The 19,994-nt window shown below is 43.5% G+C and overlaps 1 protein-coding gene across 1 annotated transcript; it reads right to left on the bottom strand.

Moving 5' to 3' along the window:
- Nucleotides 1-11,061: 11,061 nt before the first annotated feature.
- Nucleotides 11,062-19,629, bottom strand: LOC108415042 (bone morphogenetic protein 3-like). The gene is made up of 5 exons (XM_017687996.2): nt 18,714-19,629; nt 15,819-15,985; nt 14,753-14,839; nt 14,522-14,646; nt 11,062-12,484 (listed from the first exon to the last, which is right to left on the bottom strand). The coding sequence occupies exons 1-5, from the start codon at nt 18,821-18,823 to the stop codon at nt 12,341-12,343; spliced, it is 633 nt and encodes a 210-aa protein (XP_017543485.1). The 5' UTR covers nt 18,824-19,629; the 3' UTR covers nt 11,062-12,340.
- Between the last annotated feature and the right edge of the window lie 365 nt (nt 19,630-19,994).

Here is a 19,994-nt window from a genome sequence, read left to right as displayed (position 1 = left end):
GAGAGGGAGAGAGAGAGACAGAGAGAAAGAGGGAGAGACAAAGAGAGAGAGAGAGACACAGAGAAAGAGGGAGAGAGAGAGAGACAGAGAGAAAGAAGGAGAGAGAGAGAGAGACAGAGAGACAGAGAGAAAGAGGGAGAGAGAGAGAGACAGAGAGAAAGAGGGAGAGAGAGAGAGACAGAGAGAAAGAGGGAGAGAGAAAGAGGGAGAGAGAGAGTTAGAGAGAGAGAGATTCCGAGAGAGAGAGTCAGAGAGAGGGAATCAGAGAGAGAAAGAGAGACAGAGAGACAGAGAGAGAGACAGAGAGAGAGAGACAGAGAGAGAGAGAGAGAGACAGAGAGAGACAGAGAGAAAGAGGGAGAGAGAGAGAGAGACAGGGAGAAAGAGAGAGAGAGAGACAGAGAGAGAGAGAGAGAGAGAGAGAGAGAGAGATAGAGAGAGATGTGTTACTGTCTGGCGTTATTTCTGAAGTAAAGGCTATTAATAGTTGGATGGGGTGACCTTAGGATCATGAGCAGCTGCTCCAGAGCGTCTAGCGGTCAGTGCTTTTTTATGGAGATAATAGAAGCTGTAACAGCAGCCACTGATCTTAAAGTAGCTGATTCTATACAGAACCACATTTAACACATACCAGTCTGCAGAACAGATATCAGTCTGGAGTTCCAGATAGAACTCTAAATAAAACCATCAACTTCTATAAAGAACTCTTGAGAATAGATGCTTGTTCTAGAGCACCATCCTGTGGTTAAAGTGGGAAAAGACCTTCAGGAACACTCATGTCCACAGCCGGGCAGTACCGTCACAGTTATTACTACTGAGGGCCCAGAGTCAAAGTTATTAGAACTTTATAAACAAGCGCAGTGTTGACTTCACGGGTTGGTGGTGATTAACTTTAAAGCTAATCGGTTGTGATGTTATTAATTTATAGATGTGATGCTCAGAAATCCTCCTGTGATTCGCTGCTACAGGATCCCTGCATTACACAGACATCTGACCAGACCTGAAATAACAGCACACACGCCCAGTGTCTCGCCCAACGTCTCGCCCAGTGTCTCAACCCGCATCTCGCCCTGCATCACGCCCAGCATGTCACCCAGCATCATGCCCAGCATCTCGCCCAGCGTCTCGCCCAACGTCTCACCCTGTATCTCACCCAACGTCTCGCCCTGCATCTCGCCCCGCATCTCGCCCAGTGCCTCGTCCAGCATCTCGCCCAGCATCACGCCCAGCATCGCACCCAGCACTCATGCCCAGCATCACACCCAGCATCTCACCCTGCATCACACCCTGCCTCTCGCCCAACACCTCGCCCAGCATCTCACCCCGCAACACGCCCCGCATCTCGCCCAGCGCCTCGCCCAGCATCATGCCAGGCATCTCACCCCGCATCTCGCCCAGCACCTCACCCAGCATCTTGCCCCGCATCTCACTCAGCGTCTCACCCTGCATCACACCCTGCATCTCGCCCAACACCTCGCCCAGCATCTCACCCCGCATCACATCCCGCATCTCGCGCCGCATCTTGCCCAGCGACTCGCCAGCATCATGCCTAGCGTCTCATCCCGCATCTCGCCCAGCATCTTGCCCAGCGCCTTGCCCAGCATCACACAGGCTAAACAGACTAATCAGACTAAACAGGCTAAATATTCACTTGAATCCACTACAAAGACGAGATATTTAATGTTCAAACAGATAAACTTTATTTTGTTTTTTGCAAATATTCACTCATTTTGAATTTGATGCCTGCAACACGCTCCAAAGAAGTTGGGACAGGGGCAAACAAAAGACTGGGAAAGTTGAGGAATGCTCAAAAAACACCAGTTTGGAACATTCCACAGGTGACCAGGTTAATTGGAAACAGGTGAGTGTCATGATTGGGTATAAAGGGAGCATCCCTGAAAGGCTCAGTCGTTCACAAGCAAGGACGGGGAGAGGTTCACCACTTAGTGAACAACTGCGTGAGCAAATAGTCCAACAGTTTAAGAACAACGTTTCTCAAAGTGCAACTGCAAGGAATTTAGGGATTTCATCATCTACAGTCCATAATATCATCAAAAGATTCAGAGAATCTGGAGAAATCTCTGCAGGTAAGCGGTGAGGCAGAAAACCAACACTGAATGCCCGTGACCTTCGACCCCTCAGGTGGCACGGCATTAAAAACCCACATCATTCTGTAACGGATATTCCCACATGGGCTCAGGAACACTTCGGAAAACCACTGTCAGTGAACTCAGTTTGTCACTCCATCTACAAGTGCAGGTTAAAACTTTGCCATGCAAAGCGAAGCCACATATCAACACCACCCAGAAACGCTGCCGGCTTCTCTGGGCCGAGCTCATCTGAGATGGACTGACGCAGAGTGGAAAAGTGTCCTGTGGTCTGACGCGTCCACATTTCACACTGTTTCTGGAAATCATGGACGTCGTGTCCTCCGGGCCAAAGAGGAAAAGGACTGTCCGGATTCTTTCGAAAGTTCAAAAGCCAGCATCTCTGATGGTGTGGGGGGGTGTTAGTGCCCATGGCAGGGGTAACCTGCACATCTGTGAAGGCCCCATTAATGCTGAAAGGTCCATACAGGTTTTGGAGCAACATCTGCTGCCATCCAAGCAACATCTTTTTCAGGGACGTCCTGCTTATTTCAGCAAGACGATGCCAAGCCACATTCTGCAAGTGTTCCAACAGCGTGGCTTCGTAGTAAAAGAGTGCGGGTACTAGAATGACCTGCCTGCAGTCCAGACCGTCTCCCATTGAAAATGTGTGGCGCATTATGAAGCTTAAAATACGACAGCGGAGACCCCGGACTGCTGAGCAGCTGAAGCTGTACATCAAGCAGGAATGGGAAAGAATTCCACCTACAAAGCTTCAACAATCAGTGTCCTCAGTTCCCAAACGCTTATTGAGTGTTAAAGGAAAGGTGATGTAACACAGTGGGAAACACGCCCCTGTCCCAACTTCTCTGGAACGTGCTGCAGGCATCAAATTCAAAATGAGTGAATATTTGCAAAAAACAACAAAGTTTATCCATTTGAACATTAAATATCTCGTCTTTGTAGTGGATTCAGTTGAATGTAGGTTGAAAAGGATTTGCAGATCATCGTATTCTGTTTTTATTCATGTTTTACACAACGTCCCAACTTCACTGGAATTGGGGTTGTGTGTGATGAAGACATAACGCCGACTCCAGCTGGTACAACAAACTCATTTATTTCAGTCTAATAGTAGCAGTAGGACAGAAAGGAGAGGTAAAAATACAAAAGCACATTTTCACTTTTCATCACGTTTTACAGACTCAATAATGAACATAAACACTTTCTGAAGCTGAAAAACAAACACAAGTTTTTACTCACTTTAATTTAATCATTAACACTCAGTTCAGCTGCTGTGCTTCTTTGTGATTAATCACACTTTGACATTCAAGGTTTATCATTTTATTTAAGACCAAATGGATCCAAAGAGCAGAACAGAGTCCAGCTTACCACAGTTCAGTACTGACAGCTGGATGGACTCAGACATCCCACTGCAGTTCTGGAAGCTGCTTAATTCTTAATGGGGAATTTTTATAGTTTAGGACTTGATTGTGCAGTCAGAGTCATCTAGAGTGGTTTCGTCTGAAGTGGTTCAGACGTCTTTCCAGTGGTGGTGATGGGAACCAGGCGTCACCATGACTACAACACAGATATAGACACTTTATTTACCATCCAGAACCACCAGAGAACCTACACGAGTCTTCTGAGCTTATATGGAATGTTGATGATGGAAAATAGTGGAAAATCTGGAATAATGAGTTTTCTTTGGGGACGATTTTGCTGCTCTCCCTCCACCATGAATGGAGTTGAAGTTCTCTAAACTCTCATAAAACAGCGTCTCAGTCATCAGGCAGTGAATTCAGAACCAGTTCATGTAGGAACTTTCTGTAGGAGCTTTTAGAGGGACGTCTGGTTCCCATCACCACCACTGTGAGCGGCTCTGACTTGGTGAGTTTATCTAGAACAGAGCGTTTCACACCAAACCGCTCTGAACCGCTCTGATTACATCAAACACTTAATTATGCAGGAATTTTAAAGAATTGGTGGAATTCCCTTTTATATAGTTTCTGTTCTTCTGCTGTGGTTTTTTGTAAATTTAATTTACTGCAGTCTTTATTTCTTTGCAGTAACGTTTACCAGAGAGCAGGTTTAGGCTGCATATCTCTGACATCACTGTTTTCATTTGTCTCAGGGACAAATTTCAGTTACACCCACTAATTACACCCACTGGTTACACCCACTGATTACACCCACTGATTACACCCACTGGTTACACCCACTGGTTACACCCACTGATTACACCCACTGGTTACACCCACTGATTACACCCACTAATTACACCCACTAATTACACCCACTAATTACACCCACTGATTACACCCACTAGTTACACCCACTGGTTACACCCACTAATTACACCCACTGGTTACACCCACTAATTACACCCACTGGTTAAACCCACTGGTTACACCCACTGATTACACCCACTGATTACACCCACTGGTTCCACCCACTGATTACACCCACTGGTTAAACCCCCTGATTACACCCACTGATTACACCCACTGGTTCCACCCACTGGTTACTCCCACTGGTTCCACCCACTGGTTCCACCCACTGATTACACTCACTGGTTAAACCCCCTGATTACACCAACTGGTTACTCCCACTGGTTCCGCCCACTGGTTCCACCCACTGAATACACCCACTGGTTAAACCCCCTGATTACACCCACTGGTTACTCCCACTGAATACACCCACTGGTTCCACCCACTGAATACACCCACTGGTTAAACCCCCTGATTACACCCACTGGTTAAACCCACTGATTACACCCACTGATTACACCCACTGGTTCCACCCACTGATTACACCCACTGGTTCTACCCACTGGTTACATCCACTGGTTAACTGCAAATCACTAATTAAACCCAAAAAGGAATCAGAAACTAAACGTTAATGACTGAAATTGATCGGAGTAAAAGTTCTCTGCTGAATATTGAAAATACAATGAATATTTAAAGATAAAAGCATCATTGAAAATACATAAGCAAGTGCAAATCCATCAAAGGTCAGTCTGTTTAACTGAGTAATGGCACCGGTCACCACCCACCTCTGAGTAACGTGTGTCCAATAAATGTCTGTGTGGTGCTATGAGCTCTAATGTCTACTGGCTTATTAAGTGTTTATGTACAAAGCTGATCTTCCGAGTGCTTTTCCTGGTCATTGTCCATAACCTCACTGGAATCCTGCGTTCCCTTCACCCTTCTCCCTGGCTCCGGTGCTTCCAGGTTGTGACCAGGAATGGTGGACATCTCAGAGTGTGCTCCTGCGGGAGGACTTTGACGCACAGAGCCTGCTGGAGCTTCCTGGCGAGGTGCTCCATGACGTCGAAGCGAAGGCCGCAGTCAGAGGGCAACAGAGAATGTCCAGCGTGTTGATGCAGCGTTTCCACAGCAACATCTGCCGAGCTGACCTGAAGTCTGAGGGTCTCCCCATTCACCACTGATAGATCCACAGGAAGGAGAACGAAGGCGTTCTGCAGCTGTTGGCCAGGGCTGCACTTGATCTTTGGGGACCAGCAGTACTGCTCAGCTTCTCCTGCACAAAGACAGGGGACACATAAATGGACATTAGCTAGCTTTACACCAGATCTCCAAAAGTCTCTCCACTCTACAGTTCCATCTGAAATGAAGGTGTTAATAGTCTGTGCTGCACTGACAGTCTCTACTCTTCCGGGAAGGCTTTACTCTAGATGTTGAACATTGCTGTGAGGATTTGATTGAACATTAGTGAGGTCAGGTACTGATGTTGGATGGTCAGTCCAAAGGTACTGGATGGAGCTCCATCACTCCAGAGTATCCATCACTCCAGAGAATGTGACCCACAGCCCAGTGCGGGGGGGGGGGGGGGGGGGGGGGGGGTTTATACCTCTCTAGCTCACGACCTTAGAATGAAGTGCAGCGCCCCATTCTGTTGGTCAGAGCCTTTCTGTGGTGATTCTACAAGCTGTAAGTGCACAGTTGATCACCTGTATCAGTGCTTTAAAGTAGCTAAATTAACTAATTACAACCCCAATTCCAGTGAAGTTGGGATGTTGTGTAAAGGATAAATAAAAACAGAATATGATGATTTGCAAATCCTTTTCAGCCTCTATTCAACTGAATCCACTACAAAGACGAGATATTTAATGTTCAAACGGATAAACTTTATTGTTTTTTGCAAATATTCACTCATTTTGAATTCGATGCCTGCAACACGTTTCATTTATTTATATTTCATTTATAGAAGAAGAACAAAAGACTGGGAAAGTTGCGGAATGCTCAAAAAACACCTGTTTGGAACATTCCACAGGTGAACAGGTTAACTAGAAACAGGTGAGTGTCATGATTGGGTATAAAGGGAGCATCCCTGAAAGGCTCAGTCGTTCACAAGCAAGGACGGGTGAGGTTCACCACTTAGTGAACAACTGCGTGAGCAAATAGTCCAACAGTTTAAGAACAACGTTTCTCAACATGCAACTGCAGGAATTTAGGGATTTCATCATCTACAGTCCATAATATCATCAAAAGATTCAGAGAATCTGGAGAAATCTCTGCAGGTAAGCAGTGAGGCAGAAAACCAGCACTGAATGCCTGTGACCTTCGACCCCTCAGGCGGCTCTGCATTAAAAACCCACATCATTCCTTAACGGATATTCCCACATGGGCTCAGGAACACTTCGGAAAACCACTGTCAGTGAACTCAGTTCGTCGCTCCATCTACAAGTGCAGGTTAAAACTCTGCCATGCAAAGCGAAGCCACATATCAACACCACCCAGAAATGCCGCCGGCTTCTCTGATTGATTGATTGATTGATTGATTGATTGATTATGAAGCTCGAAATATGCCAGCAGAGACCCCGGACTGCTGAGCAGCTGAAGCTGGACTTCAAGCAGGAATGGGAAAGAATTCCACCTACAAAGCTTCAACAATCAGTGTCCTCAGTTCCCAAACGCTTATTGAGTGTTAAAGGAAAGGTGATGTAACACAGTGGGAAACACGCCCCTGTCCCAACTTCTCTGGAACGTGCTGCAGGCATCAAATTCAAAATGAGTGAATATTTGCAAAGAACAATAAAGTTTATCTGTTTGAACATTAAAAATGTCTATCCAAAAAAAAAGTCTATCCAAAAGCTACAGGACAGTCAGAGCTCTGCAGCTGGAGTTCTCACCCACACTCAGCGTTCAGCTCATATCACCCCCGTTCTCTCTCAGCTATGCCGGCTGCCGGTTCCGTCCCGAATAAAGTTTAAAATCTTACTTCTCACTTTCAAAGCTTTGCATAACCTGCTCCCCCCTCCCTCAGAGAACTGCTGACCTCTTACACTCCCTCTCGCTCTCTCAGGTCTTCTAGCAATAACTTACTTGCTGTTCCAGCACCAGACTTTCCACCTTGGGAGGGAGGTCCTTTAGTGCCACAGCCCCCAAACTCTGGAATTCTCTTCCTCAATCCCTCAGGGAGGCTCTGCTCTTTCCTCTTTTAAATCTGACTTAAAGACTTTTCCGTTTAATTTTTCTTCCTCCTCCTCTGAATAGTTTTTTTTTGCTATGTGAAGTGACCTTGGGTTTGTGAAAGGCGCTATATAAATGTAATTTATTATTATTTATTATTATTATTATAAATATTTCATCTTTGTAGTGTATTCAGTTGAATATCAGTTGAAAAGGATTTGCAAATCATCATATTCTGGTTTTACAGGGTTAGGGTTAGGGTCATATGGAAAAGTCCAATTTTATATATGGAAAAGTTCCATATTACAGCCTGTACAGAGAGCGAAGTATCTCTTTACTTGCTGAATTTAACATCTGAAAGCCTAAAATGTGCCATAACCTTCATAACTCTATTTTCTCCAATGTGATCAATTCAGTAAACAGTAACTGTGTATGAAAGTGTTCAGTACTGAGTCTCTGTAGATGATGTTTAACTTATTTACACTCAGAAAAACAGCAAATACATACATTTGACCAGGTGCCAAAACTTTTGCACAGGACCGTGCGATGTCTAGTAATCAGACACACTTGTTACTTGTTACTTGTTGTGAAGCAAACTTTTGTCTGTTTGGCTGCAGAGACTACATTTACAGGTAAAATCAGTTTAAATGTCATTTTCTATTGAAGCATCGCTTTAATGCTGAACACCACCAACACTGGGTCATTCAGCTCACCTGGACCTCCAGCTCAGGAGAAGAATTTCCCCAGAAAAGTGCTGCTAAGCACTGTTTCACCTGCTTACAGCTTCAGTGACCCGAGCTGAGTTAATAGCTGAGAGCCATTCCGGGTCATTCCAGGAAAACTGACTGAGGGCCTGTCATGTGATGTCATGGGTTTCCAACTTTAAGGATTTACTCAATATTCCTGCATTTCTCTCAGACCTGTGAATCATTCATTTCTACACCCAATATTCGAAGCTTCCCCATGAATTCTAAACTAAAAGTCCATCTCAGTGACCTTTTAACCCCATTTTATAATCCACTTCACTCAGCTTTGTTTCCTGAATAAGGGCAAGTTTGTTGTTATGTGTATGAATCTTTAACAATGTGAGATCCTTAAATAGAACCAAAAACACTGGATCTCAAATGAAATGCTGAAAAGTCTGTATTCAACCTGATTCGACACAAACGCTACATTAAACCTAAATTTTGCAAAAAAATAACTGAGAAGTGACCAAAAAATTCATGAGAAATCCAGCTCACATTTCAAACACTTAAAAAAACACAACTGTGTTATTTTTACTGTATTTATGTTTATTTGCACTAGTTTTTATGTTATTTAGTGGTTTGCATGCAATACCACACTTACTGCTCAGATTAGCTGTTTATTATATTTCGTTTTATGGGACATGAACAACAAATATGTTAAAAATACGCTTTTTATCATGAGTTTGTTTGGTATAACGTGCAATATGATGTATTTAAACCCAGTTAAATATATTTCAGCTTAGCTCAGTCATTCTGTAACAGCTAAGATGCAGTTTAGCACTAACTGGGAACATGTGCAGCTGCTTGGAGCTCAGCTCTGGGGTCAGCTTTGATACTGAGCTGCATAAATTATGAGCTTTTATTTGGATTTTTCATAGAAATTCATGCTGTGAGCTGCTCAGTCTATACAGTCATCTAATAGCGGCAAGTCAAGTTATATTACAACAAAGTCCAGCCAGCATGTTTTTTCAGTTTAATGACCCGAATGAGAGAATCTTCTAAGTTCAGACCTCAAATGGATCTGAAGGAAAAGCAGAAACATAGACGTTTCGGTGTCTGTAACTCACCAATGTATGAATCCCTGAAGCGGACGGTCAGTTTCTCTTGTGCCTCTAAAATGCTCCTGTAGGTCAGTGCGGTGCAGCCCAGCGTGCATTCTGACGGCACGTCCAGGTCTGCTGGAATGTCCTTCAGGAGGTGATCCTTCTCTGTGCAGTCCCACGAACTGTCTTGAGCAAACAGGAAGGCAAGCAGAGAACACAGAGTTCCCCACTGCAGCCAGAAGGACCGGACACACACCATTCTGTCCCAGAGCTACTCGAGAGGAGCGAAAACACCCTCCCTGTTCACGGAATTCGGCTGTTTGCTTAACTGGCTCTCCTTCCCCTCACTCGTTAACTCACTCCGTTTGGCCGTCCACTGAGCCCATTTCAGTCTCACCACTCAGTCTGCCTGTCAGGATGGACAGAGACAGAGAAGAAGCAGAGAAACAGCAGGACAGAGAGGGAGAGATTGGCCAGAGTCCAGAGTGCCCAGTGAGCTGGACACGATTAAGGAGGATTCACTGCCAAACAGCTCCCAGAATAATCTCTGCAACCCGAGAAGCCCCCACAATGAAATACAATAGCCTGCAAATAGGTCAAGTTCATCTTCACGATCTCCTCTCGGACACACACGGCCCAAACAGGTCAGCCGGTGAAAACATGCAAATAAAAACAGAAAGTGACTTGTATTTCAGCAAAACACTGCACTTTTAAAATAAGGGTTCTTCAAGGGTTCTTTAGTAAAGAAAATGGATCTGTGTAGAACCATGAACACTCAAAGAACCTTTGGCCTGTTTAATGGGTTCTTTGCATTGTGTAAGAGCTCTTCAGACTGCAGTTTGCAGAGCACTGTAAGTGGTTATCTACAGTACCTTTTTGAAAAGGGGTATAAATATCACCAAAAAGGGGTTCTACTGTTGTTGCAATGTCAGGCCTGTAACAACAAAAGAACCCATTTTGGTGCCATATTGAACCACTTTCTAAAAGGTGCTTTGTAGAACTGTCTACAGCACGTTGTCTATCAATCTGAAGAACCTTTCATGATGCAAAGAAACCTTTAACGGGTGATGTGAAAAAGTCCGACAGCTGGAATAACTGTGGGTTTCAGGTGTTTCAGCCTTTACAGTGCAGAGAATTCAGAGAAATCTCTGTGGTGATTTCACTGCATGAGCTCAGGAACACTTCGACAAACTGTCAGGGAAAGACATCCACGTATGATGAGTGTTAGACTGACCCGCCTGCAGTCCAGAACGGCCTCAAACTGAAGACGAGTGTCTTATTCAGATCAAAATACAACAACAAAAGGCCCTGCATGGCTGCACAGCTGAAGACTTAAATAACAGAGGAAAGAAAACTCCTCTTTCTCAGCTGGACCAGTTTGGGTCTCCAGTCCCCGGTTATTACAAGCTGTTAAAGATCAAAAAACACGCTGGAAGCATCAAATCGGGAAAATATATTTACAAACACCGTGAAGCTCATCAGGTAAAACAGTGAAAAGTACCTTTTTGAGTGTAATACAGATCAGAACTGACTGATCATTGCTCCCTGTTTTAATGGGCTTTTCACTCACCGTCCCAACTTTTCTGGAACTGAGTTTGTACAAACTGCCACTTTTTTGGGTTTTTTGGGCATGAAGGTGTGCCAGCTGTGCAGTTAACGTGCACATCTGTGGAGGCGTTTCTGATTAAACACAAATACATTTTTTCATCAAGCTTTTATTTTAATGAAATGTTATACATTTGTTACATGTCTAATATAAAATTAATCTGCTCTGTAATCGGCTCAGATTGGCTCTAATTTACTGAGTATCCAAAAATCTTCAAACTTTGTAACCAGTCAATTTAATATATTAGAAAAAAGAGAAAATAGAGCAAAATAGCAACATAAAAATAAAACAGTGATGTAAATAACTGTAAATAAATGTATGCAGTTATTATGCACATAAAGTGATAAACAATCTTATGTTATTTTAATCATTTTGGTTTGAGAACTTTGAGAGATGAAATAAAACGTCTTGCTTAAAAGGTTCTTTAAAGGTTTAAAGGTTCTTGTTTAAAGGCCCCACATCCTTCGCTTCCTTGTGTTTTGTGATTGTCTTTTTTACACAATTCATTTTTACATTAAATTTTCCAGCCTCTCTTTATCTCACACAATTAAACAGGCTGTTTCTCATGCACTTTTACAACCGATATATGTAGAAGAGCTCTGTTCTGATTGGCTGGGCTGAGACACTTCTATTAACAGAGGCGCCGACCCGCTGTAGGCTGTACAGGCTGATAATGTATTAAGTGAATGGGATGATTTTGCTGTTTAATTTCAACATTTAGACACTTAAACAATGTTTCTGTAAAACATCAAACTCTTAATTTAAGTAAACAAAACTATGATTTTCCAGAATATGGGCCCTTTAAACAGCTTTAAGCTCATTAGACATGGTGACATGGAATGGCCTTGGAGCGTTCCACGAATGTACTCAGTATTCAAAATCTTTCCAAGACCTTTTCTGAGGACTTTAACCCTTCACAATTAAAACTGGAGCGGGGTGAAGATTCCAGGCCGTTTTATCAGTGCAGAAAAGTTGGTGTTACACACTCCAGAGCGGAGGCTGCAGAGGCCATCAGTGTGTTTTACTCTGTTTACTCGAAAGCTTTAGAGGCCCACTCTGGGAAAAGTCTGGCAGGGTGCTAAACTCACATTTTTGGGAGGAACACTCAGAGACCACCGTCTAAATCCTGCCAGACTTCAGCTATAAAATGGCTAAAAACACTCCGAGAGCTCAGAGTTTGGGGAGATCTGATCCCTGATGTGGCCTTGGGTGAAGATTTCTCAGTGAAAGCGCTGAACAAAGCCAGATTTCTTTATCTCTTCTCAGAATTCCACTTCTTGGACACTCAGCTATTAAAATCTGTGAAATGTGAGATATTTACAGTGTTTGCTATTGATCGTCATCCCAGCAGCAGCGAGTAGTGAGAGGAATGTGAGGGGAGGGGGTGGGGTGGGGCGGGTGTACTCAGAGCTGAGGTCATGACCTCTCAGGGTTTGGGGGTCTGGGGGCCGGTCCCGGGTCTGCAGCCGCACTCACGGGCCAGCGGTACAGAGGCGATGACGAGGCTGCCCGTGTGGTCCAGGTGGAGGAAGGGCGTGAGGTGTTGCTTGGTGGGCTCGCAGCACGGCACCTGCGGGAGAGGAACGCAGGGACATTAGCGCTGCAGCAGAGGAGCTTTAGAAGTTTGTTTGGCTTGCAAAATTAAAGTCACGCTGACCGCTGGCCTCCAGCGCCAGCCCCAGTTTATTCACCCTGACGGACCCGCAGTGTCACTCAGTTCCTCTGCAAACATCACAAGGCCGCTGTGATCACGTGATCAGGGAGGAGCAGATCAATTCCTAAAATTAGCGCTGCTCACTTTAACATGTTTAAAAAAATGAATATTACAGCAAAGAAGCGAAGTGAAAAATTAAAAAATGAACAGTGAGCAAATTAAAACATCTTCAGTCTCATCAATATATTTCATATTTCTAAAAACGCATTTATTCTATTGGCTTATGACAGTTTCATGAAAAACAATGAGCAAAATGATCTGCCAATAAGACAAATTCACCACATAAAACAACTTAAACAAGTAAAAATATGTACGAAAACACGCTTTAACACGTCCTTCCCATAAAACTCTTAAACATGGTATATTTTTTTCACAATTTCTGTTTATTTTAGCCCAAGATTATAAAAATGCGTTGTTGTATGTGCAGTTTAACCTTTGCACTGAGTGCATTTATGTTTTTTTTATTATGTTAAATTTAGTAAGTAAACAGTAATACTTATCATAGTAATACTGACTTATTTTTATTTTTTTCCCCCAATTATCAAAAAGTCATTTTCATCAGCAGGGTGCCCACTTTTGCATGCTGTTAGTGATAGGCCTAATAATTATGAAAATTATATTGTGCTGAGTGGAATCTAATCAATATATATATCTGTTTGTCATGACTATGGAATATTACAGGGCATTTTACTGCATCAAATAAGACAATTTTAGTGGATAAAATGTCCTAAAATGGTAAAAATGTACAGAAACATTTACTGGATTTAAAATCACTTTAAAATATACTCATTTATTATTTTCTCTCTCCTTATTTTATGAGGAGCACAATTTTACAGAAATAAGTCAGTGAATATGCACACAGTTTGGTTAATACTAATACTGATATGTTAAGACTTTCAAGTGTCTTATTCTTGATCTACGTTTATCAGTTTTCACAAGAAAAAACAAAAAGAAACCATTTTAGCTTCACAGTAAGACGAAGAGTGCAGATATGAGCGTGTTTTACAGGGATATCTCTGACTGTGATCTTTAGACATCAGTACAGGCCGTTTAACGCTCAGTCTCTCACAGTGACGCTGGAACACTGGTCAGACAAAGCACTGATAGCTACTCTGGAAAAACTCCATTCTGTTCCTGCTCTGAGTCGCAGACACTCCCACAGAGCAGCCAACCAGGCAGCCGGGCATCTGACACTGGAATTAAACACAACCATCAGAACCTCCGGCGCACCTTAAGGGAACACACAGAGTTTTAACCTATAACACGAATTCTGTGCTCTGCATAACTCCGTGTGTGAGGTGTGATCAGAGCAGTTTGGTCTGAAGTGGTTCAGACGTCTTTACAGTGGTGGTGATGGGAACCAGGCGTCGCCATGACTACAACACAGATACAGACACTTTATTTACCATCCAGAACCACCAGAGAACCTACACGAGTCTTCAGAGCTTATATGGAATGTTGATGATGGAAAACAGTGGAAAATCTGGAATAATGAGTTTTCTTTGGGGACTATTTTGCCGCACAGCGCCCTGCATGTCTCCCTCCACCATGAATGGAGTTGAAGTTCTCTAAACTCTCATAAAACAGCGTCTCAGTCATCAGGCAGTGAATTCAGAACCAGCTCATGTAGGAACTTTCTGTAGGAGCTTTTAGAGGGGACGTCTGGTTCCCATCACCACCACTGTGAGGAGCTTTTAGAGGGGACGTCTGGTTCCCATCACCACCACTGTGAGCAGATCTGACTCTGAACTGCTCTATTTACTCAATTAGGCAGGAATTTTAACAAATGTTGGCGTTTTCCTCTAACAGCACACGCTGCATTAGTGTGTGAAAGTGTTCTAGATTCGATTCAGTGGATTCACAGCAGATTCTGGTTGTGTCAGCTGTAGTGACCTGAGGGGCAGGTGGGCGGTCTCCACTGCAGTGGGTGATGCTCTGATCCACCTGAGGGTCACACACACTGCACTGGATGTAGGTGAAGCTCTCTGGGTAGATGATCCATGCATCCCAGCCTAGATCTAAAAGTGAGCAGAGGAAGAGGTCAGCGCTCTGTCCAGATCCTCTGAAGACAGAATGAAGCTCTTTGAGGTTCCTCAGGCTTGAGTGACTGTAAGTTTAACTGACCTCTGATGAAGATCTGAGAAGCCAGTTTGCAGCACTGGAGGACAGTCGAGTTCGGAGGGCTGGAATATTGGGAGGATGTTTGGTTCTCTATGGGAAACACAGTGACAGTTGTATGAGTCGAATATTAACGCTGAAATTTTTTTAGATCTTATTTATGCTCAAAAATGTTTATTACTGAGCTTCTGAACCGCCCTGCAGCAAGAAGTACTGAGGCAGATGAAATCATCGTAAAATCGCTCATCAGATATTTCTAATTTTGCGATTGTTGTACACGTATAAAAAGATTATAAGATTAATTTACTTATTTTGAGACATTATTCTAATTAAAAGTCATTTTATTTTGTTAAAGTGTTTTATAATAATTTGAGGGAATAATACTGATGAAATTGCTTTTTGCAAGAAATAGAGGTCCTAAAGTGAAACAAAACATCTGGAAAAAGATCATTAATATTCTTACAACAATCTCAAAGTCAGAAATATTAAATATTTTTACTAGATTTAATGTTATTTCTCTTTTTTGCAGTGTGGCTCATAAAGGAGCCCATAACTGGCTTTATTACCAACACTTTACTACCATAAATATAACAGTAAATATAATATAGATCTAGAACATTAACGTACTATTTTACTTGTTTTAAGTGATTTTATCTTCTGAAACTTTGTCATTTAACTTGTTTTTAGCATGTCTCCTGAAATAAGCAGAATGATAAGACTGTAATATGTGTTAAAGCAAATAGAACGATGTGCCAATGAAATAAGACACTTTCACCAGATTAAATTACTCAAGACAAGGTCAATTTAAGGAAATAGGCGGAATAATGTTGTGATATTCTTACAACAATCTCATGAAGAGCAATATGAGATATATTGACTATATTTAGGATGTTTATATTTTTATGTTTTTCTATTTAGCTCATTTTTGCAGTATTACTGTTGTTATTATTAAATCATTATTAAAGCTGGCATGCCGTTTTAAAGCTCATAGCTCATAAAAACAGCTCAAAGTGGTCTCCAAAGTGAAAAGCACTCAGGAGTTTGAGCTCCTTCAGGCAAAGGAGTGATTTACCGCTGTTGTTCAGCTGTGTGGGCTCCGACTGGCTGGTGGCTTTGAAGGCAACTTTCCACTGATCCCGAATCGCAGCCATCCCGGGAATAGACACGTGAGGCTCGGCCTGCAGGTTTAACAAGTCTAGAATGACCTTTCGGACGCTCTGCAGGGACTCGGCCTGACATCTGTGAACACAGAACATCAGCCTCATTAGAACACAGCAGGGTCAGGAAGATGGTTCAGTGTAAGGCATAAAATTCATGTGTTCAGGCATCAAAACTGGCTGATAAGTACATTTATCCACACGTGTACGTCTAAAGGAATCAAACTAAATACGCAGGTTTGCTATTTGAATGAATGATGATGGCTTCAGATCAGGAATTACATTTTTAATTTAGGCATGAGAAAGGCCAAGATCATCACATGTGATGGAGGTTTTTGCTACAACAAATGAAGTCACTCAGAGAGAACCAGCCGTCTGCATATTTATGAGCCAAAACATCTGAAGTAATTTCTCCCTTAATTCCGACATTCCAAAATTCCTGCATAATTAAGCGGTTCAGATGTAATCAGAGCAGTTCTGAGTGGTTTGGTGTGAAGCGTTCTGTTCTAGATAAACTTCAACTCCATTCATGGTGGAGGGAGACATGCAGGGCACTGTGCAGCAAAATAGTCCCCAAAGAAAACTCAATATTCCAGATTTTCCACTGTTTTCCATCATTTCCCACCTGCCCCTCAGGTCACTACAGCTGACACAACCAGAATCTGCTGTGAATCCACTGAATCGAATCTAGAACACTTTCACACACTAATGCAGCGTGTGCTGTTAGAGGAAAACGCCAACATTTGTTAAAATTCCTGCCTAATTGAGTAAATAGAGCAGTTCAGAGTCAGATCTGCTCACAGTGGTGGTGATGGGAACCAGACGTCCCCTCTAAAAGCTCCTCACAGTGGTGGTGATGGGAACCAGACGTCCCCTCTAAAAGCTCCTCACAGTGGTGGTGATGGGAACCAGACGTCCCCTCTAAAAGCTCCTACAGAAAGTTCCTACATGAGCTGGTTCTGAATTCACTGCCTGATGACTGAGACGCTGTTTTATGAGAGTTTAGAGAACTTCAACTCCATTCATGGTGGAGGGAGACATGCAGGGCGCTGTGCGGCAAAATAGTCCCCAAAGAAAACTCAATATTCCAGATTTTCCACTGTTTTCCATCATCAACATTCCATATAAGCTCAGAAGACTTGTGTGGGTTCTCTGGTGGTTCTGGATGGTAAATAAAGTGTCTGTATCTGTGTTGTAGTCATGGTGAAGCCTGGTTCCCATCACCACCACTTAAAGACATCTCTAAAAGAGAGCTTGGAGCTTGGGACATCTACACCCCCCCCCCCCCCCCCCCCCCCAATTAGAGAGTAAAGGGTGTCAATGAACCATTTCACATCACTTTGATTACATCTCAACCACTAATATAACTGCTTAATGCCCCAGACTTATTACACACTAAGCTTATGATTCAGTGGCTACAGGGACTTCAGTAACACTTTAAGGTTCATACGGCTACAGGACACCCACATAAGCTTGTCATTACTCACATAACCCTACATAACTGTTTATAAATGCTTATTACAACAGGTGTCATCTGTCATAAAGGCTACTTTAGCTGACTTTGATCAAAATTGGCAGATGTACCCTCTATAAACAATGACGATTATTGGAACAAGCATTTATAAACAGCTTTATAGGGTTAGGTCAGCTGACATGACAAGCTTAGGAGCTTAGGTAGGTGTCATGTTTCCCTATGAACAGCACCCTGCCGTAAAGTGTTACCGGGACTTCAGTGCAAACTGACTGAGCTATTTTTAGGTTGTAAACTGTGTAATAAAGCTGTGGGCGTTCCAATGGACCCTGGCCATGAAAGTGGAATGGGCGAGTTCCTCTTTAAGTGGAAAGTGAAATGTGTTTTTTTCTATTTTTAGACTCTTGAGGAGTTGATATGCAAGATGTTTAAATGCCCACAGAACAAAAAAAAAAACTTTAAAGCAAAAGGTTTGAGATAAAATATCACTGGACGGCTATTTTTAAGAAATACAAACGTCGGGCAGGCAGCGCGTGCCAGGCGTGAAAGGAGCTGGAGGGTGAGAGAGTCTCTGCGAGCAGATTGATGGCATTTCTCATTCCAGAAAAGAACAGCATGTAATAAGCTTCCACATGCTTTTATAATCATGGGTCAGAACAGCTTCTCCCCATAAAGCACCTCAGACAAACCTCTGGCTTCTACAGCGGCAAGAAAAACTGCTCAAAAAGCCACTCAAAGCTTCTGCCTTCCACTCAGTCAAACTGCAGGCTTTATGACCCTCCATGCACAACATCCACTCCACAGCCTGGCCTTACACACAGCCTTTCGCACCCTTCACTCGCGTTTGAACGTCATTTGAATTGGTGACGACCTTCTGGCCTTTAAGGGAAAATGTTCAGCCAAACTGGCAGCACTGAGGAGAATTTACAGCCATACATGTACAGAAATCCTAACCACAAACCCAGTGGAGAAACACCAAGACCTTCTTACTATAAACTTCTATGACAGCTTAACAGAGATTATTGAAGGACGGATCATTTGGAGCAGCAGCACATGATCCTAAGGTCTCCACGTCCAGTACCCACCGTGGGCTAGAGGGTATAAAGCCCCCCAGCATTGGGCTGAGGAGCAGTGGACCTGTGTTCTCTAGAGTGATGGAGCTCCATCCAGTACCTTTGGGATGAGTTGGAGTGATCCAGAACTGACCATCCAACATCAGTACCTGACCTCACTAATGCTCAATCAAATCCTCACAGCAATGTTTAACATCTAAAGTAAAGCCTTCCCAGAAGAGTAGAGCCTGTTACTGCAGTCACCAACAGACCAGTAAGGAGCTCACCTGTTGGTCCTGATGGCAGGAGATGTGGCTGGTTCCTCTGGCTGGAGGATGAACGTTTTCCCAAAAGGAAATCCGACCAGCACGACTGACGTAAAGAGCAGCAGGAACATGTCTGCCAGGTAGAAAACGGACCTTGGAGGAGCTATGGAGCAGAAAGATGGTGCCAGGTTCACGCTGAAGGAGGTAGATCTCTCAGACGGTGACTGCTGCTCCGAGATGCTCTTCAGCCTGTACGTCCAATAGGAGCGCGGCGGCGAGGAAAAGAGTGACTGTTGTTCCGGAAAGCCTGGGAAACCTGCACTTTATCTGCACATACACCAGGTCTGTCCTTGGAATACTCTACATTGTTTTCATGTCTTACAACTGGGAGATGGCGAGAGGGAGGACAGATAGACGAGAGAAAGGAAACGACTGAGAAAGAACACATTTTTCTCTCCTGCAGCACTTTGTCAATGGGACCACGCAGAGGACACTTATTATGTGTGGCTGATACCAGCAGAGGCGATAGGCCGGTCTCAGCACGCAGGTGCTGGAGGAGAAGCTCGGCTCAGGCTGGAGAACAAATGACTCAGCCTTGAACTTCAGTACAAATCCGATTACAGTCACTCCGCGCACAATTAGACCGAGCTGCTCGTTTAGCATGTCACGTGACTCAAACACCACATCCATTTCATCACAACAACAACAACAACACCTACAATAACAGCAGCAGCAGCACCAGGTAATCTTTTCACCAACTTCTGCGTTTGTGTAACATAAAATAAAAACATCATGATGTGCGTTTAGCAGAGCTTAGCGCAGAAACGGCCATTTCACGCTTAGTTTTCCTTTAGCAAACATGAGGCTAATTAATAACGCTGTCAGCTGCATCCTTTAGCCTGTCAGCTGCATCCTTTAGCCCGTCAGCTGCATCCTTTAGACCGTCAGCTGCAACCTTTAGCCTGTCAGCTACTTCCTTTAGCCCGTCAGCTACATCTTTTAGCCTGTCAGCTACATCCTTTAGCCTGTCAGATACATCCTTTAGCCTATCAGCTACATCCTTTAGCCTGTCAGCTGCATCCTTTAGCCCGTCAGCTACATCCTTTAGCCCATCAGCTACATCTTTTAGCCTGTCAGCTACATCCTTTAGTCAGTCAGATGCATCCATTAGCCCGTCAGCTGCATGCTTTAGCCCGTCAGCTACATCCTTTAGCCCGTCAGGTGCAACCTTTAGCCTGTCAGCTACATCCTTTAGCCAGTCAGCTACATCTTTTAGCCTGTCAGCTACATCCTTTAGTCCGT

Source organism: Pygocentrus nattereri, chromosome 16 (assembly GCF_015220715.1).
Source record: "Pygocentrus nattereri isolate fPygNat1 chromosome 16, fPygNat1.pri, whole genome shotgun sequence".
NCBI classification, from domain to species: domain Eukaryota; kingdom Metazoa; phylum Chordata; class Actinopteri; order Characiformes; family Serrasalmidae; genus Pygocentrus; species Pygocentrus nattereri.
This window is presented reverse-complemented; position numbering and strand designations above follow the sequence as displayed.

Coding starts and splice junctions, on each gene's coding strand:
- LOC108415042 (XM_017687996.2), bottom strand. CDS start 18,823: ATGTTCCTGCTGCTCTTTACGTCAGTCGTGCTGGTCGGATTTCCTTTT. Junction 15,986..18,713: donor CCTGCCATCAGGACCAACAG/GTGAGCTCCTTA, acceptor CTGTGTTCACAG/ATGTCAGGCCGAGTCCCTGC. Junction 12,485..14,521: donor ACCGCCCACCTGCCCCTCAG/GTCACTACAGCT, acceptor CCTCTCCCGCAG/GTGCCGTGCTGCGAGCCCAC.